Raw genomic sequence first — 23,009 nt, forward strand, 5'->3', positions numbered from 1 at the left:
AGTGACCCTTGCACAGTTGTGCTCGTTTCAACGTTTCAAGTGCCACGAGCCCTACAACACAACACCGGAGTCACTACTGTATACTCTAGTCCTCTATTTCATATCCGACTTTAGATTGATTAGTTGCAGATTGTAGCAGAGGGATGTGCAAGGAGTCAGCATAAAGCACTGCCAGTTTTGTCGTACTGCTCTTCATGCACACCCATCATCTCTCCGACGCCGCGCCAGGTTGCGCCTCTGAGTCCATTCAGCTAGCCATTCGTCTGGGAAAGCTGTCTCTCTCTCTTCTGAGTGATGAACTACGCCAAAAACGTCCACGTTTGCAGAAAAAATGAGGACACTTGTTTTCAATCTGCTCTGTCCACATTCTCGCACAAAAAGACAGATTGGATGTAGCCGATTCATCATTGATGCTGCTGTAATATGAGGGGCCTACATTTTCTGACACTTTATGCTGCAACTACAATCGGATACTTTATTGATTTATTTGGGTACTTGGTGAAATTCAATTGGACAGATTGTATCAATGGGCAAATCAAGGCTAATAAATTACTTAATGCAATCAAAACACATCTCACCATTCATCCGCCACCCCTCCCCCTCCTAAAAAAAGACGAGGAAAGCATCATGAAAACCAAGATTGTCAATAAAAAAAAGGAAAAAAATTGAATGAAACCACAAACCAACGTATGCACCCTATAAAAGGTTATTTAATGTAAGCTAACTAGCCATCTCATGATTTAAGTATATCCACTCGCAGTTAAATTCACAAGTGAAATTCCACAATCAATGCAATTGTGCAACTGTAGACTCAAATTATTGTGATCAACATTAGAACTACAAGCATGCAACTGACTGTGTGTAAAGTGTAAATATTGTGATTTGTTTCCTAACGACTCGTAGCTAAACCGCTCAGACTCGTCCTCACTGTAAATTGGATTTAGACTGTACTGTACGAGATAGACAGAAGCCAGGCCATTCTTGACTAGCAAGCTAACTTACAAACTATGTGGCTATCAGCAGCAGCTACGCTTGCTTTTTTGAAACAGTCACGTATCTTAACAATGACGTTAAATGCCAACCAGTCTTAGCAAGCCGTCAAAGTATAGTCGATACAATAGCTAATCATCATTAGCATGTTGACCTAAATTAGCTAGCCTGATATCTAACGTGCTAGCTACACTATAGTGGATAGCTATAGCCAGCTACTCCTTATCAGCATACGCACACACACAAGCTAGCCAGTAGCTAGTAACTGGTGGTGGTGTTCGGTGGACGATGCACACTGGTCCCTCGCGCAGCTAGCTAGCGCTCTTCCTTTTGGAAAACAATGGCATGCTCTGTTTTGAAAAGCAAACCCGAACCATAGGGGATTTTTGACGTAGCTTGGCGTTGTTGAGCGAACGGGTTTTTGCACGTTGTTTTCTCTTAGGTTGGCAGTATTTTTACACCAGCTATCGTGCATAGCTGTATATTATTGTCTTTCTTCCCCTGAAAATGTTGTAGCGCGAGGCGCTGTCTGCCAGCTCAACATTCGCTGCATGTATAGCTTGCTAAGCTCCGTTTTTTTCTGCGTTCGGGGGGCTTCAACCAGCTAGCTCCACAGTGGCTAGCTGCATTTATTCGCTATCTTAATCGTTTTAATTGATATAATAATATCGACACCACTGTAAATCGCACGTGAATGTAGAACCGCATTCGAGTATTTTTAGCGCAGCTATTTGGTAATAGTACCTATCAGGCAGTGGTGTATGATTTGCGCTGGAGACTACTTTGTTAGCTAGCGAGCTAGCTAATTGTGCTGTATTCGATTGAGGAAAACAGCGAGGTTTCTTTGAAAGTATGGATGACCAGACTAGAATGCTGGCGGGTCTCACCGGACTCGGTGGATTATCGCAAGCCGATGTGGGAGATCCAGACTCGGTCAGGAAACAGCAGTCACTTGGCCAACCTCAACAAGACATTGGGGATATTTTACAGCAGATCATGGCCATCACCGATGAAAGCCTCGACGAGGCGCAGGCCAGGTAATACTAACATCTAAGGGAAATGGGATTGAAAACGCGAGAAATCATGTTTATGTATACACATTTTCTATTGTCATCATTTTGAATTGTGAACAACGACAGATAATTGACAAATGCAATTGATAGGATTTTGACATCGCTCTATTGGCTATTTACGCATGTGGTTTAATTGTGGAAAAATCAGATCCACATTTTCTTTCAGATGAGCTTCAATTTTATATGATGGTTATATGTCGTCATATAGTATGTAAGTCTAAAAGTATGACTTTTTTGTTCAAACCTTGCACGTGCTTAGAGAAATTGTCCATATGCAGTAGTATGTTTGTACCTACAAGGCTGGAAGCTTTTAACCCAACGTTCATTTAGATTATATATTTGGAAGTAGAGCATTTACTCAGTAACTAGCAACGAGTTGAAGTTCAGTTTTTTTTTTCTAGAATTCAAACTTTTAAAAGTTTTGCGTCTTTAATGGCACATGCGTCAGAGTTGAATAACGAGTGGAACCATCACCATGGTTTCTGTAACAATTTACAATAGCATGCACCATGCCTCTCAATATAGTCTACATTTCTTCATCTATTACCAATGCTCATCTAGAAAAATGTTTCAAAAATCATTTAAATGTATCCGTCTCTATAAATAATGATCTTTAAAATGTACATAGTGTTGTGGGACTTGGTTTGGTAGGCAATATTAAACCTGACATCAACAAGGGTATTGATAAACAGTATGTGGCACTGGACTGATGATTGGACAATCATTCATGTAGTTCCACTCTCAACATTTGTGTAATTGATATGTTTTAATATCATGACTTGTGAATATGTATCACAAAAAAGCAAATGACCCTTACTCATTTCCCATACGGCTTCAAGGAGCCATAAGGTGAGCTTATACGCGTCAGAATTTAAACAATAGACAGCGTCCACTACGAAACTGTGGCCACCGTGTGATGTGTCATTAGCTAGTGATTTTCCACCCAACATTTGACCACCTGGTTCTCTTAATTAATTCACTCCTCTTTCACTCCCTCCCTCCCTGGTGTTCATCCTTTTCATTGTGTGCAGGGTGCAATCAATTCTCCTATAATGTGTACGCGAGTGCAGCTGTCCGCAAATCGAGTTTCTATTAATGAGGAGAGGGAGGGGGGACGCTACAAGGCCGGCCTAGGAATTGGAGGATATTATATTTTCTTCCTTTCAAAATATGCACGAGGAAGGCGTAGCCATACATTAAATCTGTGATGAATGTCATATATTCTACTGTTGTTGGTTTCTGTGTATTAAGGGTATTTGTACATAGGACATTTGCATGTATTGATTCCTAATTGATTAATCAGACTTGATTCCTAATTGGGCCTTTTTTGGGGTATATTAGTTAGACTGCTTTGGCAGAGTTAAGTATCTTTCCAGCAAACCTTTCACCAATGGCATATCATTTACCATGAGAGGCTTGTTGAGACGAGTATACGTCTGTTTTGTTTTTTCAGACTCCTTTTTACCTCTTGTGCATCATGTTTTGCTCATTTTAGATGTAACATCAGTCATAATCTGAAACCGTGTCAGTCGTTAGCATCTAAAGTAACTATGTTTTGGATCATTTATATTAAAGATGACAGTGGTACTGGGTTATCATAACAGAATATCCACATGCAGTAAGTGTCCCCTCTGGGCTTGGAATCAACATTCCTGTGGACTATGGTCCAGACCTGTAAACACAATCATCTCCCTTATGCAAGGCTTGGAATCAGTCTGTCAAGATACTTATGATGCTCTTTTGGCCAAAGCATGCCAATCCACTTAAGGACAGTCTGGCACTTGCACCATCTTTTCCAGTCCATGTTTTAGCATGTTGTGATGTTCACATCCACTTCTCACCGAAGGGGAGACTGTAGAGAGTTGTTTGAACAACTCTGAATTTGGTTAGCCGTCTCAGCAAAGATTCTTCAGTATAGTTAGTCCCTTGTTTTCTTCTCTTTTTTTTAATTGTATTTTTTTTAATTACAATATTAGATTTAGCTTCTATCGGGGGCATTATTACATGCTCCTGTACCTGCCAGGGCCCTGAAATATGAGGTGCTAAAGCAGTCTTGGTACTGTATTTACCTTACTGTACAGCTTCAATCACATGTGGCACAAAAGACTGCCTGCCTGTCTACCAATCAGTCTACCTACCTACCTACCTACACACCTACCTGTCTGCCTACCCGCGTACCTAGCTAGCTACGAGTGATGTGCTGGGCAGTGGTGAGGAGCCCTCGTCCTGGAGGGGAGCAGTGTGGTGGGATGGGGGGAGTTCTTTATGTCCGGGCAGCAGAGGACGACACAGTTGCGCCCTGCACTTCCAGCCCGCCCGCCCGCCCTCATCCTCTCACCCTGTTACCCTGTGTTCAGATGCTGGCCAGAAGAGTCGCCGGCGCATTGGGGTGGATCAGACGACCCCACAGAGGGAGGGGGAGCTGGGGGGGGCACTGCAGGGGGTGGCCTGCCGCTCAACTTCCAGCACAGGTCAGTACTGGACCGCATGAGCACTCCCCCCCCCCCCTCCTCTCGCTCATCCCCTCCATGATGAAGGCACCCCCCCCCTCCCCACTCCAATCCAGCAGTCCAAAAACACAACTGACGCACACAGGCGTACACGATCACGCACACCGAGTCACCTCGGTGTACTCTCTCCGTGGCATCCGCGGTTTTAGTCGGCACACACGCATACCAACGCACAGCCACACAGGCATCACATAGTGCACTACACACAACTGGACTGGGTGTCGAGGTCAGGTGTGCTCATTCTTCATCTGTCTCGTCGTGGTTTGTGTCATTGTTTCCCGAAACACTCTCGAGTCCGATCATCCCACTGATGATCAACCGATGCTGATTTGTACACTTTAATTCCAGGAATCATTGTTAATTCTGTTCCATCGTCTTTTTTTACACATTCTTGTTCCAACTTGGCTTTAATATTTGGTAAATCACTTTTTGTCGACCTGAAATGTTCTTCCCACTTACCTCAGAACAGCAGTAGGACCTTGAAATTGCGCTTTCGAAATGTCGTCTTTCCACCCCATGCCTAATGTCTTTTGAACAGCGCAAACGTCCACAGATCTCGTCCTCGTGTGAGGCTCTGTTGTAAGCTCGGCAGCTCCCAGACCAGACTGACAAGGAGTCCGTGACTCGCGGAGCCATTAGAGAGCCGTGTCTCTGTATGTGTCTGTCAGTATGTGCATTTGATGGAGAAACGACAGACTTAAGGAACACCGGATAGCACCGAAAGCATCCTTCTGCGTGAGCGCTCCCCACTGTGTAATGGCGGGGAGCGTTCAGTAGAGTGATCAGCCTCTCACTCGGGCCTGAGACGTCAGTGAGAACCTGTCATGGGCCTGGCTGCTTTTAACACAGTAGGCTTCCATCACCCCTAGCTAACATCCACTGTGTTTCAGACCTCTCGGACAGTGCGTTCTTTTTCTTTTTCGTGGGTTGTTTTTCTGTTTGTTTGACTCCACTGACACACGTCTGGTGTGAATGAGTGGTGTTTCCAGACAGGTGAGTAATTAGGAGGTGCATGAAAACTAATTGATTACCTTTTTGACTTGGATTTCCCAAGGCTTATCTCCCATGTTAATATTGCTTAGGAAAAATCAACACCTGGGCATTTTAATACAGTTGCTGCCACAATGCTTGGATCTCTGCAGATGCATACAGATGGTTGGGGGTTAAGGGGATCGGGATCCATAGCCTAGCCCCGTACATCGACAAATCTGTGTATCATGAAGGGAAACGGTCTTAAGTTGAGGTCCGCCAGTTTTAATCATGCCTCCCAATCTCTTCTCTCCTTCTCCTCTCTCTCTCTCTCTGGCAGGAAACACGCGCTGAACTGTCACAGAATGAAGCCTGCACTCTTCAGCGTTCTCTGTGAGATCAAAGAGAAGACAGGTACGACTCTCTCTCCCTCCCTCCCTCCTCCTCGGTACTGCTTTCTCACTTCACTCCACTGAAGCTTATACAGTCTGACCGAATCTGATGTAGCCCAGCTTATTGGGGGTTTAGTTTGTCCGATAATGGTTCCCTGGTGGGGGGATATTGATGTCGTATCAGCATTGGTAGTCAATACTCACTGTCATAAGTTACATTGATGTTGCAGCAGGGGCCTAGGTGGACTGGTTTGCTGCCAAGATTCAATTAGTGGTTTAAAGCCTCTTCACCCTGAGTCAAGTAAAGTTGGATTAGTAACTGCATTCCTCTTTACCTTTTTATGTGGGGAGGTTTATCTTCAGAGATAAACATTGCTGCTCCATCATTGTCTTACCTGGTGTAAAAGAACCATTCCATTCATGTCCCTCAGGTCATTTTCAGTTTAATGGAAATACAAATGCACTGTAAGTTCCCCATTTTAAAGAGGCTTTTAGTTATATTGGTATGTGATATTGCCAAGGTCCACACGGTTACTTTCTTTTTAAATCTCACTCTAATATCTGGGTATTATTCCATAGCTTCTTCTTTTTCTTTTTTTTTGCCAATCAACAAATATCTCTCACTAATATCCAGATATTACCTGAAGGATGTTGCTGCAATGGTGGAGGATTTCATTCGCCAAAGTCAAATTCTTGATCCCATCTTGTTAGCTATTCAAGTCAGCTGCCTAGCAGATCTCCAGCATGGTTCAAAGGAGGAGGGAAGGAGTGGATGGAGGATTGATGGATATGGTGGTACGGGGTGGGCGGGACTCTGAGTCCCTCCCCTCTCTCCCTTTCTCTTTCTCTTCCCCCCCTCCATGTTTTCTCTCATGGTATCTCACCAGTTGAAATACAGGCTGAAAACCCTGCACTGCTGCATGTTGTGGCGATCTGTCAATAACGCATTATTGCTCTCTTCTCATTGGAGGAAACTAAAGGGCTTTGCTTGGAGGGAGGGAGTAGGGTCAGGGGTACCCAGTTTCCTTGGCAACCAGTGGTCCTACTTACCCTAATGCCATTCCGTTTGATTTTCACATTTAGCTGTCTCGTAGAGAGAGAGGGGGGGCGATGTGGCTGTGGAAGATGCGTGGGTGAGGGTAGAGATGGAGACAGGGCCGGAATGATAAGTCACCTTTTATCTTTGCACTGCCTTTGCATGTGTTCGGCCTGTTCCAAGCGCTGGGAATAATTCCGTATATAAATACGTGGAGATCTGTCAATCTGATCAACCACTGTTTGACCGTGCTGGTTCCGCTGCTTGTAGTGACCCCAGCCCCATCAGCTTGTACCTGCTCTGCCGTTCCCCTGCTGCCCCAGCAGACCCCCCTGCAGGCGCCATTATGCGCTTGTGGAATGTGAATTGACAAGCCTCTCGACTGCAGCTCATGGAGCCCCCAATCAGTAGTCCTCCAGTATCTCCACAGATTTTTTCTGCAGTCTTTTACACGCACGCACATTCACATTCAGACACACACACACACAGAGAGAGAGAACAGCAGGGATAAAAGCAAACTCGGGCTTGGGTCTACTCCTGCTGCTTGGGTCTTGTCCTCCCCCCCCCCCCCCCCCCCCCTCTCCTCCCTCTGCCTCGCTCCCATTCTTGAAAGAGAAGACTTGCTCTGAACTGGGGGCTTTGATATGGTAATGCAGGGGTGGTGGGGGAGGAGGAGGAGGGGGGAGGAGCGAGGGAGTGGGGGGTGGGGGAGGTGAATTCCACAGAGTGCTGCAGTTGGGTAGATTGTTTTCATTGTTAAGGAAATGTTCCTCTCAAATGCCAGCGCCCCCCCCCCCCCTCTCCTCCTCCACCACCCCGAGATCCCTGTTGTCCCGCACTCTCACGTTAAACATGACCTTCATCCGCGTGAAATGAGGGTTTAGTTCAAATCTTTGTCACGGATTCACTCTGAAAGGAAGTGAAACAACCGGCGAGGGGATGAGAATGGATCAAAGTTTAGGAGAGAATTATTTCGCTTCCACTCCGTGATGTTTCCCGTCTGTCTCTGGGGTATTTCTTGAGCTGTAAAAATAGCCTGGCTCTTGGTGCAGTGGGACAACTTTTACCAACCAAATGTTTTCAGAAGCCCGCGCCGTTTTTCCTCTGAGTGTTCCTCTTGCTTACTCCTTCCTGACAAGTCTCTAACTTGCTCACTTAGAAATCTGTCACGTGATCCAAAAGCGAGGAAAAAGTTTACCAGTGGGAGAGACATCCATCCATCAAATGGTCTTTCTTTGCTGTAAACCTTTCTCTCTTTTTTTGGGGGTCTGTGCGAGCACAGTTGTTGTTTCACACTGAACATGGAGAAGTTGTTTGTTCCCAGCCAGTTTTCAAGAACAGCTGTAAAAGATAATGATGGAGCTAACCTCAACTGGGGTCTGTTGTTTTGTTGGAACATTTGGTGCCAAATCTTCCGGCCTTTTGAAGCAAGTTCACTCCCTTTCCAAACCACGGCCACCGACTCCAGTATTTCCCATGTCCATTTTCCGTACAGTCTGTGAAACATCAGTTTCGTCCATCCTTAAACAATCTGTCAAGTGCTGCGTGTAATAAAGTGGCAGTTAGTTGTCTACGTGATGGCATGTTTACGTAACCCTTTATACATAACCCTTTATACATAACCCTTTATACTGAGTAGAGATCCTGCATGGTACCGACAATCAAACAGGCTGTCGGATGTGTCTTACTGGGTTCATGTTGTTTCTTCAGCATCTCCCTCGGCTCTCCGTACACACAGCCTTCAGCCCTGTGAATCACTCGCCTAATTAAGACCGCTAAGTATCATTGGCTTCGAAAGGAGCTTAATTTGAACCCAGCCGTAAAATTTTACGAGTTGTTGGAAACCTCAGACTTTTATGATAGTTTAACGAGTGAAAGCCTCGCAGCGCCTGTTCAGCGCAGAGGGATGTCGTTGAGGAGGGTTCCCGATGTTGCCTTAAATGGCAGAGGGACAGAAGAGGGAACCAAACCGTGAAAAAAAAGAAAAGAAAAAAAGGATAAAAAAACAAAACAAAAAGACAGACCGTATTATTTTATGTGAACGCGTTCAGTCAAGCACCTGGCAGCTACGAGATGATTCGGTTTCGTTTGCCCTCATCCCTGTTGGAGGTTGTGTGCGCCGGTATCCCTGCCACTCAATCGGTTTTTCTCCCTCTTTACCGAAGCGATTGTTCAAAAAAGGTGGTGGTGGTGGGGGGGCGGGGGGAGGGGGGGAGGGGGTCGAGGAGGGGATGGGAGGAGGAGGAGGACAAGAAGGAGCGATAGAGAGAGATTGATGAGGCAGTAAGAGCAGCAGTAATTACTCCATGTCCATTCCCAGGCCAGATTGGCAGACGGCTAATATCACACAGACCCCCTAGCCCTGACAGACACCCCACCCCCACCCCCCCCGACGCAAGCCCTCCAACTGGGGAGGAAGGAGCACCCCAGCCCCTCCGCCCGGCTCAGCCCCGGCCTAATGGTGTGTGGGCTGACTGCTTCTCTCCCTGTCTGTCGCGTTATTCCCTCCGGGATTAGCCCGGCCCTGTCTGTTCCTGGAAGGAGCAGAGTCTTCGCAGAGGGGATTTTACAGGGACGTCGAGCACCGTCATGGCAACTTCTGTAATGGTTGCGCTAATGTGTCAAACTGAAGTCAGACTATCCTAAAGTATGGGGATGTGCATTGGCCCACACTTCTGGCAGTACGCCTGAAGGCCTCAAGGGGACACAGCCTCTATTTATGGTACTCTTTATGAATCTTGTCTCTGCCATTAGGTATGCTACTAGGATTCTCAGTTTGATGCATTGGCTAAAGCAGTTATGGCCTTCATATCAGCCATTCTTCTGCAGAGAAAGACTCTTAGTGGGGGGGGGGGGGGGGGGGATTAATCAGGTTGGTCAGAGTGAAACATCGCAGCGCTCCACTCCAACACGCTTCATCCCACCTCCCTCTGTGTGTGTCACCCCCCCCTCAGTCTGGGGGCTGCCTCGTAAAGCTAGCCAACATCTCTTTAATTAAAGATATGTAAATGTAGCCTCAGCTGGATTGCATTAGCGTGGTGACGGTAGGGCGGGAGAGTGTCAGAGCCAGCTCCTAATCCTGACTAATTAAGGATTAATTACAATTGATGGGAGCCCCCCCCATCCCCCCCCCCCCCGTAGAGCAGCACACCACAGTCCCAGAGAGTATGTTTGTGCATATTTCACACCGTGTCATAGATAGATGCAGAGGGGAGAGATGGAGATATCAGGCATGGGGGGGGGGGGGGGGGGTTGTAGGCAGGATTAGGAGTGTGTTTTGGGTTGGGGGAGTCAGGTGGCTGAGCGGTGAGGGAATCGGGCTAGTAATCCAAAGGTTGCCAGTTCGATTCCCGGTCATGCCAACTGACGTTGTGTCCTTGGGCAAGGCACTTCACCCTACTTGCCTCGGGGGAATGTCCCTGTACTTACTGTAAGTCGCTCTGGATAAGAGCGTCTGCTAAATGACTAAATGTAATGTTATCGGGGGCATTAAGGACCCTGCTCTCCTCCTAAGCCTCTGGAACTCTGCCCAGGGTTAAGGCTATGGATGGGTGACACTCGGATGGAGGTATTAAAAGCTGTTTGCTAATCTATATTAATCTGCGTCTCACACGCAAAGGTGTGAACACCGCCTCGCGTAGCTGCCTCTGCTCCGGGGCTGCGGACGAGGCAGCGTCTCCGCCGCCGCGCCCCGTCACCTCTCCGTTTTGAGGCGACTGTCGGAGGCAGGCGTCGGCTGACCTGCACGCTGAGGCCATAGACGAACCACGGAGGGTGGGTGAGCTGTTGCCACCGAGGACATGGTCGTCCCCTCCTCCAGAGTCGGTGCGGCAGCAGAGCACACGCAGCGACACGGCTTCAGCTCGCCCCGGCTTCAGCTCGCCCCGGCTTCAGCTCGCCCCGGCTTCAGCTCGCCCCGGCTTCAGCTCTCCCCGGCACTATCCGACTGTGTCATATCGCTCGTTTCGCTCGTTATAGATGGGCACGGCTCCCCTGATCCATTGCTTAATTGCCACCTAATTTGCATAACAGTGCAAATTAACGACCTCTCCAACGAGCGTTCATTTTTCACAAAGTCTTTAGGAGCTCCTTAAGAGGCGGCGCTAATGAGCACAGGAGGCAGCTGTGCTGATGAGGACGGAGGGGAGAGACGGCGCGAGGCTGGGACCGGGGGGGCTGGAGCTGTCTTCCCCCTGCCTGGCTCCCCTCTCTCATCATTCTCCCCCCACCCCCCTGGTGACAGTTCTACCTCTCGCCTTCCACCATCTTGTCTCAAACCCCCAGGAAACAGCGCCTGTGTGTGTGTGTGCGCGGGCGCCTGCATGTGAATGACCTTACATGGCTATCAATTCCCATTTTTCGATCAAATATTAGGCGTGATGGAGCACCTGTGCAAGTGAGGATCGCGCGCCAACCGTTCCAGTTCCAGATGTCTTTGTCAAGCGACCCGAGTGTTGCTGCCCGACGTTTGGGTTTCCAGTCGTTCCTCGGAGTGTGCTTTCGCTCTGGTCTTCATGAAACGCCTCGGTAGTTAATTAAGAAGTGATTAATGGTGTGTTGGCTTGGTGAGCCGTGTTTGCCCAGGGTGGTACCCATTCACACCCTAATCAGATCACACTATGTTAACACTGACCGCTTACCACTCCCTCAATATGGCAGCAGTGTTTGGGGTTGTGTGTGTGTGTGTGTGCGCAATTTTACTGTGTCTGTTTGCATGCAAAAAAAAAACAATAAATGGTGTGTCCTATGTGCGTGTGTGTGTGTGTGTGTGTTCCCGGGTGCGTGCCACAGGGTTACAGCAAAGTGGCCAAACAGTGATTAGTCTGAGCTGCTTAAAGCAGGAAGTGACATATGGATGGATTCCCCGGCTTACTCTCCTCCACAACAAAACGGCCCTCAACAAGGATGGAGCCCAGCTAGCAGTGTGCTGAGGGATACCATCGTGCCCCTGTAGTCTTAACACCCAGACTCCCAACAGGGGGGACCGCTCTACCCTCCCTCACCGGCCCTGCTATGTCGCGGGGGGGGGGGGGGGGGACACGGAGGGAGAGGACGCCTAGAGCGGCCCTCAAACACAGTGAAACCCTGACGTCCACCCCACAGGGTCGCCGGCCGTGTCCCGTTTCCTCCGGCTAGGAGTCTCGAGCAGCGCTCACACACCGTCACCCGGGCTGAGCTTTTTAGATCAAGCGGCGTTGTGCCTGTGTCGGGTTTGTTGGATGTCTGTGTGGAGGCCTTGCTCCTCTGTCTGGGTCACGGAACCTGGTGTCTACTGCAGCCTGTTGGTGTACCTCCACCCCTCCCGCATGCTCGGTGGGCTCCTTCCAGAATTGGATCTGTTAATTTAGTTAGACTAGTATGTGGCGAGTGTAGTCTTGCTTCTTGTAAATGCGAAAACCTCCTCTGTTGCACCCGTTCTCCAAATCTAGCCAGATTAGTCCCCCCCCCCTCGCTCTCTCTCACTCTCTCTCTCGCTCTCTCTCCCCTCCCCGTCTTCAAATACCCTTTTCTGTATTTTGTTCCCACATATTATTCAACCTCCTCGTCTCCAGTCTCTTGTGTATGGCTGAATTCATTGTCTATTCCTTCTGCCATCTTTTCCTCTGCCTCTCACCGTCTCCCTCTCTCTCTCTCTCTCTCTCTCTCTGCTTGTACATCTCCTCCTGTGACTCCTTGTGTTTTTTTCCAATTCTCCTTGGCTCTCCTTTACCCTCCTTACCTTTTTTTCCTTTTTTTTTTTTTTTCTCTTTCTCTTTCCCCCCCCCCTTCTCTCCCTCTCTCTCCCGCTCCCTTGCTCTCTCCCAGTGAAAGGCTGAGAATACCCAAGGGAGCTGATGCAATTAAAATGCTAATCCTGTCTGTCTACTGAGAGAGGGAGAGGGGGGGGGGCTGACAGCATGAGGGATTGCGGCTCACATGGAGAACTCGACTGAAATGGAGAACAGAGGGAGAGGAGGAGGAGGGGGGGGGGTGCTGGGGGGGTTGCCGAGAGGGGGGAAGGGATGTGTGGTGGGTGGGGGTGGTGGTGGGGGGGGGGGGGTGGAGGCCAGAGTGAAAAGGGGATGCAAGAGAGAGGAGAGACACAGGAGCATAAAGCATGTGTGCTGTGAGCTGGGCGATGATATAGTGACTCCGTTTAAGGCACATCTATCCTTTTATGTGTTGGAAGATATTGCACTTAATGTACAGTATCGCTGTGTTGGGTGGACTTCAGCTCACCTACACCGGCTCAGGGATATCGTAGCCACCTTGCACCACACACACACACACACACACACACACACACACACACACAACAACACCGTTGCCATATTGGCTGTGCTGAAATGAGCGTGATTATGTATGCAGTGGAAACCCAGCTGGAGACCTTGAATATTTCATAGTATGGGTTGCTCATGCAGTCTCTGCAATGCCACACTTCCTGCCTAGGGAGCTAGCTGGTCCATAATTGAGTGTTTTTAAGAGCCTGGAATACGGTTTGCGGCCCTTTCTCCAGTTCCCCTTGGCTTGTTTTCATGCTGTATTTTGGATGTCACAATCACCCGAATTTTAAGCAATGGGTGATTTTAGTCTAACTGGATGCCCAATTCTTCTGTCACGCCTGGGAACTTATTCTCTCGGTGTACAGTCAGACTAGCATTTATGTGCCGTGTGTTTCGGATCATCCCAAAGCACAATTGTCTTAACCCTTGTGTTATCTTCGGGTCATTCTGACCCATCAGTCATTGTGACCCACCGTCGTATTGCGACAAATTTACCTCATACAAAAACAAGTGAAGCATTTTCTTTTAACTGTCGGGCTGTGTCAGACCTCCCACATTGGAATGGTTAAAAGAAAATTATTTTTATTCTGTTTTTGTATTGGGTAAACACAACGATGGTTCGTTATGAACCTTTGGGTCATGTGACCCGAAGGCAGCACAAGGGTTAACCTGCGTCGACTCTCCCTCCCTGTGTCTGACCTCCTCTTGAAATATCCATAACCCTTCAAGCCCCCCTACACTGGGTGCCAGTGTAATTGTCAGTAATCACAGCTTAATTGAAGTAATTAGGAGAATCGGAGGGCATTAGGCTACAGCTGGGGGCCATAATGAGGAGAGGGGAGGGAGGGGGCAGACTAGGGCCGGGTGGGGGGGGGGGGTGTTGAGAGACCTCTTAGAGCCAGCGTTGCCCTCTCGACTGTGGGTCACTTCCCTACCTCCATGCATGACGAGGCGGAGGCGGGGGACGAGCTCTCCTCCACAGCCAGGCTCGTCTCGCTGCTCTGGCCGGTCGGGGTGACGAGGACAGGCCCACACTGGAGGTGGACAGTGCAGAAGCAGTTACTCACCCCTCAGTCTGCGCGCCACCACACACACACACACACACACACAGTGAGGTCTCCCACCGGCAGTGACACACTAACACCCCCATAGGCGCGTCCACGCGAAGCGCCAAAGTTGAGCTCTCTTAAGTGACTATGGGGGGGGGGGGGGAGGTAGAGCAACGGACGGGTCGGGGGTCATTAGTTCAGTCGGCTGGGCCCGCTGCATTCCTGAGCCCCGGAGAGGGGGAGCGACGGAGAGAAGGAATGTGAGGGAGGGGACGAGAGCGAGAGAGAGACGGAGAGGACCTAAGGAGAGAAAAGCGAGCAGGCAAGAAGGAACAGGGAAAAAAAAAAAAAAGGAGCAACAGCAGGGGAGAGAAAGAGTTAGAATTGGAGGGAAGGAGACTTTATAGAAAAAAGAGGGAGCGCTCAGGAGAAGTTAAAAGAAGGGAGGCATTGTTGGGGGGGGGGTGGGGGGGGGGTGGATACGGGGGGGCGGGGGAGGAGGCACCGAGTTGGCAGGTCGTGTTTATTCAGTTTGGAGCAAACCCCGTATTCTGGCTCGGATTTACACCCAGGTTATTATTAACCGTGAGAACAAATGGCAGACTGTTCTCATGTTTGTTCTTTGTTTCGGCTCTGTAAGCAGGAGAGAATGCTTGCCTGCTCTCTCTCTCTCTCTCTCCCCTCTCTCTCTGCCTCTTTATCTCTCTCTGTCTCCTCCCTCCCCTACTCTCTCTCTCTCTCTTCTCTCTCTCTCTCTCTATCTCTCTCTCTCTCTCTCTCTCTCTCCTCTCTCTCTCTCTCTCTCTCTCTCTCTCTCTCTCTCTCTCTCTCTCTCCTACACGGAAGTTTGTCATACAGGGCTTAAGTTTGAAGTTTGTTTTAACAGCGAAGGTCTTACGAATGCTTACTGGGGATTGGCTCGTCGTGGCGGTTGTGTTTTAACGGAAAGAGGTATTTAAAAGACACAATCCAATCCCAGGGCTTCCTCCTTAAAGCAGCCCCCTCACCTTTCACCATGAGCTCTGACAGACTGCCATAATCCCCAAAGTGGAAGTCAGATACCACTGACTTACCACTGTGAATATAATCCTACATATTGCCAGGGTTTGCCTCCCTCAGAGCATGTCACTGAGCCTCTCAACCCCCCTCAAAATACAAGAATGGAGCGGAACAAAACACAACCAGCGCTCTGCCCTTACGTTTTCAGTCTGTGTCGTTTGAAAAGAAACTCGTTCTCAACGGTATGTCCGCATTCCAAACTTTGCTGTAAAAAAAAAAAAAAGAAAAGAAAGGAAGACTCATTTCATGGTGAAAAGGGAACTGTGCAGGTGTAGAGTTCCACAGACAGAGAGAGAGAGAGGGGGAGTGTGTGAGAGAGGGATGAGAGCACGGCTGGAGGCTGACAGAGGTCCCGCTTTAATGCAGTGGTGGAGTGGAGCGTCTGAAAGCTGTACTTATGGCCGGTGGAGCTCGTACTGACAGCACATGCACTCCTATTACTATCCCCATGCCTCATGCGCCCCCCCCACTCTGGCGCGCTGCCACCGAGGGGCCACACTGCCCTCTGCTGTCGGACGCGTGAACCGCGCCGCGCCCTTTCACATCCACTCATTTCACATCCCTCCCAACTTCTTCATTTTGCGCTCTCTCTCTCTCTCTCTCATCTCCATGCCCTCCAGTGCTGAGTATCCGGGGGGTGCAGGAAGAGGACCCGCCGGACCCCCAGATCATGCGCCTGGACAACATGCTGCTGGCCGAGGGCGTGTCCGGCCCCGAGAAGGGCGGGGGCTCGGCGGCGGCGGCTGCCGCGGCGGCGGCGGCGGGGGGCTCGCCCAACGACGGCAGCATCGAGCACTCCGACTACAGGGCCAAGCTGGCCCAGATCCGCCAGATCTACCACTCCGAGCTGGAGAAATACGAGCAGGTAAGGGGGGGGCTCGCCGGTCGGGTCGGGTGAATGCATGGACTCTGTTCGCGCCTCCGGGTTTAGTTACGTAACCCCCTTCTCTGTCGCTCTCCCTCTCCCGTTCTCTCTCTCTGTCTCTCTCTCTCCCTCTGTCTCTCCCTTTCTGTCTCTCTCCCTCTCCCGTTCTCTCTCTCTGTCTCTCTCCCTTTCTGTCTCTCCCCCTCTCCCTTTCTCTCTCTCTGTCTCTCTCCCTCTCTCCCAGGCCTGCAGTGAGTTCACCAACCACGTGATGAACCTGCTGAGGGAGCAGTCGCGCACGCGGCCCATCTCGCCCAAGGAGATCGAGCGCATGGTGGCCATCATCCACCGCAAGTTCTCCTCCATCCAGATGCAGCTGAAGCAGAGCACCTGCGAGGCCGTCATGATCCTGCGCTCGCGCTTCCTGGACGCCAGGTGTGTGTGTGTGCGCTTGTGTGTGAGCCGTCATGACCCTGCGCTCGCGCTTCCTGGACGCCTGGTGTGTGCGTGTGTGTGTGTTGGGTTTTGCTGTTCTTGTAAGAACCAGAAGTCCCCACAGGTGTAGCAAACTAAGGAGAATTTCGACGGCTGTGGAGCTTTTAATTGGTCCTCACTGCTCACTACTACCAGTGCTGGATTTAGGGTCCCCACATGGAGAATGAGGGTTAGGGTTAGAATGAAGGGTTTGGGATAACAGGATTTTGAATGGGAGGGACTTGTCGGTCCTCACTAGTGCTGGTAAGACATACGTGTGTGTGTGTGTGAACGCGGCCGTAACTCTGGTCCACGTAAACGGACGCAGAGGGCCGCCCTCCCGAGGCCACCGCCCGTGTCCCGCCGCCACCCTGACCCTCCCCCGGCCTCGTGTCCCGACAGGCGCAAGCGGCGTAACTTCAACAAGCAGGCGACGGAGGTGCTGAACGAGTACTTCTACTCCCACCTGTCCAACCCCTACCCCAGCGAGGAGGCCAAGGAGGAGCTGGCCAAGAAGTGTGCCATCACCGTCTCTCAGGTCAGCTAACCCACCCTGCGGACACACACACCACCCGCATCTGGACCCGCGAACACTAATCCTCCTGTTGTGTGTGTGTGTGTGTTGTCGTCTCCCCCCCCCCACTCCAGGTCTCTAATTGGTTCGGCAACAAGAGAATTCGGTACAAGAAGAACATTGGTAAGTTCCAGGAGGAAGCGAACCTCTACGCAGTAAAAACAGCGGTGGATGCTGCCAGTGTGTCGGCGCAGGCTAGCCAGGCTAACTCTCCGGCGACGCCCAACTCAGGTACCGTGTGCCCCATCCGCCCCCCCCTCCTCATCTACACCTCCACCCACCCGCCCGCCCGCACCACGACAGGCAGCGTCGAGTTCGCACATACGCGCGCGAGGAGAAGGGCCGTGTTTGTTTTTTTTGTGTCCTGTCTGTGTCGGTCTCGTCTGTCTGCCTGTCCTGTTGGGTTACGCGTCAGACTCGTTTTGCCTGTTTGTGTCTGACAACCTGGCTGCGAGGCCCCCACTGGTTCGGAAATGCGTGTCGTTCTAGTACGTCCCGTAGGGCACAATGTCTCTTCCTGGTTTTGACGCCCGCGCTCGGTTTCCCCCCCGCGCGTCTCATCTGTGTGCTTCAGCACGGCTTCTTTCATTTCTGCAAGCATGTCTGCCGCCCTGCTACCTGTCTGTCTTCGTATCGCCTACATTCACACACACACACACACACACACACACACACACACACACACTAATAGATACACACACACACACAAACATACACGTGCGCCCACAATAACATGCCAGCTTTACCCCTATTTGCTGAGGAAGCAGACAGGAGCAGGTAGGTCATCATTCAGTCATTGTAAGCTGTAGAAGGATCATATCATGCTCAGCCCTCTGTTCTCCATGTGCCCGGGCCTTCCCTTCTGGGCCGTCTCAAACACCACAGCCTATGACTAGATCAACTAGACAACTAGATCTGTTTTGTTTTTTGGATTTGATTTTCTATTCCGGCAGTGCAAAGATATGTTGAGACGTAACATCAGCGTTGTATTTTTTGCGATCCCGATAATATACTAGTCACCTTTTAGTCTCGTGGGGGATCCATGTTCCGTTTTTCACTGTTGGTTAGTTCCCCCCCCCCCCCCCCCCCCCCCCCGGCACCCATAACTCACTTGGCTGATGAGTGACCGGTGCCAAGGTTGCCAGGTTCCGTTAGTGTGTGCGTTCCTTTGCACGGTCGGTGCCGGTGTGGCCCTGGCACCGCGGCGTGCCTGATCGGCTACGTGTATTACCCACAGGGTCATCGGGGTCTTACAGCTTGTCTCACACAGGCGACGCCTACCTTGGCCTGCGCTCGGTCAACGGGGAGGGTCTCAACATCGCCCCCTCTCTTCAGCCACAGGTAGGCACTGAGGACTTCTGCAAAGCCTGCCTCAATGCCCCCCCCCCCCCCCCCCCAGTTAACTTCCCAGACCACCTGCCCTCTAGCATCTTCTCCCTGGCTCTGCCCTAGCATTACCCTTAGACACCACTCCCCCCCCGCCTGACCCTGAGCACTCACACCCCCCCCCCCCCTCCGAAACAAGCCTTGTGTCGCACACGGCCCTCCCCATCCACACCCTGTGATTAGTGATTGGTGTTCCTCCGACCTACCCAGGCATTTCTACATTAGCCTCTCTCTCTCTCTGTCTCTGTCTCTCTGTGTCTCTCTCTCTCTGTGTCTCTCTCTCTGTGTATGAATGCCCTAGCCCCTCCCCCCTAGCCTGGGTTTTGTCTCTCACCCTTCCTGTTGTCCTGGTGTCGTGTGTTACCCAGTGGGAGTGCACTGTCCTGTCGCCCCCCCCCCGAGAGGAGCCCCAGGTTTCTGCTGTAGCGAACCTGTCGTGGCGGATCTGCCCGACCGCTAGTCATGCATTTCAGCACTTCCTATCGACTGTGAGGGTCATAAACCATTCCACCTCATTGCATAAATAAATGAATAAATGCACGGATTGGCTCTTTTTCTGCGGCCTTTCGTTCCATTGGAGTGAGACCAGCGGTAGGCTGGGGACCAGGGGTCCGGCCAGAGAGACTCGTGACCCCACTCAGTGACCTTCCGATCCTCTCGGTGGTTGCAGATTAGAGTAGGAGACGCAAGCAGAGGTTTGCGGGAGCCGAATCGGCTCTGCTCGACCCCCGACTTGCGTTTCAAGTGCCTTCCCGATGCACCGCAGTGTGTTTGTGTGGGGGGGGGGGGGATTAGTGTTTTTGTAGGTAGTGTTTCCAGGTTACAGTTTGACCCCCCCCTCCTAAGTGCTTTTTTGTTTTCTCTTCCCACCTGTTTGTCCCCGCTAGGTGGATACCCTGCACCGTGCTACACACCTGATGGGCGGCTATGAGGAGCTGTCTGCTAGCAGGCTCTTCACCCCACACCACCTGGACGTGAGTACGGCCCCGCTCCCTGTGCTCCTTTGATCAGGACCAAGAGTGTCGCGATCCCCCTCACCCCCCGTGGAGTGAATGTTGACGGAGGTGCTTTGCGCGTGTGTCGTTGCAGGCCAACAACAGCAGCTGGCAGGGCACCACCAACCCTCCATCGGTCACCTCTCCACCCGCTCCCCCCGGCAGCGTCCACTCCGACACGTCTAACTGAGACCCCCACGGCCCCCCTTCACTCCAAACACTCCCGCCTCATCCCCCTTTCATCCCCCCCCCCCCCTCCCGTCCCTTCAACCCTCCTGTCTCACCTGGCCTCTCTGCTCCTGAAGCCTGCCTGGACCAGTTACACTCTGCCCCTGTCTACCACTCTCCGAACCCGGACTGGGATCCACCAACCAGGCAACATGTCGATCTCACACACACACACACACACACACGTTCACACACACTTGTCACACACCGGACAGTTGAAGGGAAGATGGAAGGGACTAGTCTTCCACCCTGCAGTGTGTTTGTGCTGGAGGGGATTGGACCTCCCGGGCTGTGTCTGGGTCCTGATGTCTGTACATCACCCGTGTATACGCACGTCTAAAGTCCACACAGCCTGTCCCCGTTGCACCGACCTCTGCACTCCACCCCTTCCTAAGGGGCCGACCCCTTCCTAAGGGACAGACCCCTTCAGCTCTGGAAAACTATGATTCAGCTCAGTTCCCCCCCCCTCCCCCATGAAGCATTGACGATGACACGTGACACTGGTTACACACTCTAGCCAGTCACCAAGGTGACCTCGGTCACCAGGGAGCTCTGCTCACCTTGCTTGTACCAAAGTGCTGCCCACCTCCCCTCTCTCTCTCTCTCTCTCCCCCCCCCCCCCGAAAAGTTGTCACCCCTTCTGTTCCTCAAGGAACAACCTCCTGGCAACTACACGCAAAGACACTGTTGTATCTTCCATCTTTTGACTGCTTGATGTTTCATTTTGGTGAGGATTTTTACGTGAGATAGATATATATAGAGATATATATATATATACATAGATATATATAGGTCAGATATGCACAGATGTGAGCACACGCCTCCCACTTTGAGCTCCTTTTATGGAAGTAGACACACGCAATCTGTCAAGCACAAACTTCGGCATCTCGACACAGGTGCAGCTATCTGGTAAGGGGGAGTTGAGGGAGATCATACTAGCAGACTGCTGACTCTGAGCCTGGCAGAGCTGAGGAGGTGGTGGTGGTGGGGGGAGAGGGAGAGAGAGGGCAGAGGAGAGAGGGGAGGGATCTCCCTAGGCTTGGGGGAGGTTGTCACCAACAGCCCCGTCGTGGCTAGTCATCATAAGGTTTTGTAGATGGTTTGTAGACTTTAAACTTTCTGTCAACTAGTTTAGTTGATTGTAGCCTTTTTTTTCTAAACGCTGTTTCACAAAGAATGCACCAGCCACCAAATAAGATTAATTTGATCATACTTCTAAGACATGTTAGGGAATTGGGGGTGTGGACAGAGTTTGGGGCAGTGATGAGTAATTGGGGAAAAAATGAGACATTAATGTAGAAACGTAGCTGTCTTCCATGCATGTCGGCTTTTAGGTGTAAAGATCGGTCATCATTTCATCTTCACGTTTATTAGCGCCACTTTCCTTAGCAAAAAGAAAGGGTATAATGACACAGACCAAAAAGGACTAAATGCATCACGCGTTGGTATACTGTATGTACGGAGCTCTCGGATGTTTCAGCTGTGCCGGCCGGCTGGTGACCTGTTCCAGTTCCGTCAGTTCTTTGGTGTTTCACCTGGAGGACTGGCTTCTTCCACCAGCCGCTGCGAAGCTAGACAGGGCTCAACTAGGATCTCCGTATAACCTGAAACCTGTTTGTCTCCACAGGTCTATTGTACCAAAAACCAAAAATACCATGTTCAACAATGTAATTATGACAGGGTGACGAGTCGCCCTGTTTTTCCGTTTTGGGGAGAGGAGGGAATTGTATTTGTACCTGTGTCTTTGTGAATGGTGTTGTCATGCCTCGAGTTACTTTGTTTGGGGTTTTTAAGGGGTTGGGGGAGGGGGAGGGGGAGGGGGGGGGGAGGGGTTGCAATTGAGGTCTGTCATATCTGTCACACCTGTGCTTAAGATTTGATTGTATTGTGTGCAGTTGGGAAGGCATCCCATTCTGTGGGATGGCATGCTGTTCCCCCCCTTGTATCCATTATAGAGCATCCGCTGGTAAAGGCATTTTTAGTTGATTGATTTAGCCGCTTGGCAAGGGCTTTACTCTTCTGGTTACCAAATAGGCAGCGCTGGGTTTGTTACAATGACAACGGTTTAGGGCCAAATCATAATTTTTGTTCATTTCTTTGGTTTGAGTTGTTTATAAAGCAACGTATGTAAGTAGCAGGGTGTTTTGATAATGTAATGGGAACTCACTATATTAAACAAAGACCTATGAACATTGAAATGTAAATTGACTTTGTTCATTCATGTTACAGAAAATACTTGGTTGAGGAGCTTTTCAGCTCATCAATGTATTAGCCAGTTTACTGTATCCTTGTTTACTGTTATTGTTACTTATATTCTAAACATTCTCATATGGCTATATCTTACAAGTAATGCTATCACTACACCAAATTAGCTACCCCTTTTTTCTACCAGTCGTAATGGATGTCACTGTACAGTTTGTGGAATGTTTCAGTGTTTTATAAACCTTGTTTTTTTTTCTCTTTTCCATTGGTGAGCTGTGGGGGTGGTTGGTTTGGCCTTTTTTGTTCTGTTGGGGTTGATTACATTTTTGTATGATTTCAGTGATATTCTTCATGATAGGGTTATGATGTGGGTTTATGGGTTTCAGCTTGGTTTGGTGCGGTTAGAATTCTCCTTAAAGAATTGGCAACTATTCCGGCAATAATATTCAAATAGCCTTAGATTCCCTTTGTAAATCATGTTAAATACATTTGTCAAATAATGAACTGAACAGTTAAGACAAGAGACCCAAGACAGAGGGCTCTTTGGTCCTTACTGAAAAGATCTTGACGAATTTCTCATTGATCTAACCTGCCTCAAGTTCTTGCCTGTGCTTACATGATTCCACAGCACCAAATCAAATGCTGTCGTAACCCGTTACTGACTTTGTTTCATTAGTATCTTTGCATTTCCCTCTTCTTCACTTCCCCTTGTATTTACCACTTCTTGTCTCTCTACCTCTGTCTCCATTTCTCTTGTACATAAACCCTTCTTTTTTCAGACTTGTGAGTCTGTAATCCTTTTATACCTCAATTTAGAATTGTTCTAGAAAGAGTAAAAACAAAAGGAAAAATATGACAAGCTGTAGTATTCCTTATTAGAAAACTAATAAAATAATTAGTGTGATTTTCATTTTCTGGGGCTTGTTTTGGAGGGGGGGTGTCAT

General features: G+C 49.9%; 1 protein-coding gene across 4 annotated transcripts; it reads left to right on the forward strand.

Moving 5' to 3' along the window:
• The first annotated feature begins 952 nt into the window (after positions 1-952).
• pbx4 (pre-B-cell leukemia transcription factor 4) lies at positions 953-22,845 on the forward strand. 4 transcript variants are annotated; one of them, XM_062449927.1, is made up of 10 exons: positions 953-2,027; positions 4,421-4,534; positions 5,883-5,956; positions 15,962-16,206; positions 16,451-16,641; positions 17,083-17,218; positions 17,329-17,485; positions 18,492-18,595; positions 19,528-19,614; positions 19,730-22,845. In XM_062449927.1, exons 1-10 carry the CDS (start codon positions 1,843-1,845, stop codon positions 19,823-19,825), a joined length of 1,389 nt encoding a protein of 462 aa, XP_062305911.1. In that variant the 5' UTR covers positions 953-1,842; the 3' UTR covers positions 19,826-22,845. The 4 variants fall into 4 exon arrangements, with proteins under 4 accessions (XP_062305911.1, XP_062305918.1, XP_062305927.1 ...); XM_062449934.1 differs by lacking the exon at positions 4,421-4,534; XM_062449943.1 differs by lacking the exon at positions 18,492-18,595 and having other exon boundaries at positions 958-2,027.
• The last annotated feature ends 164 nt before the right edge of the window (positions 22,846-23,009 follow it).

The sequence above is a fragment of the Osmerus eperlanus genome, chromosome 2 (assembly GCF_963692335.1).
Source record: "Osmerus eperlanus chromosome 2, fOsmEpe2.1, whole genome shotgun sequence".
Taxonomy (NCBI): Eukaryota; Metazoa; Chordata; class Actinopteri; order Osmeriformes; family Osmeridae; genus Osmerus; species Osmerus eperlanus.

Excerpts from the sequence above, each read along its gene's own strand:
- pbx4 (XM_062449927.1), top strand. The coding sequence starts at position 1,843 with ATGGATGACCAGACTAGAATGCTGGCGGGTCTCACCGGACTCGGTGGA. Across the intron at positions 2,028-4,420 it reads CTCGACGAGGCGCAGGCCAG|ATGCTGGCCAGAAGAGTCGC; the intron begins GTAATACTAACA and ends CCCTGTGTTCAG. Across the intron at positions 5,957-15,961 it reads TGAGATCAAAGAGAAGACAG|TGCTGAGTATCCGGGGGGTG; the intron begins GTACGACTCTCT and ends CATGCCCTCCAG.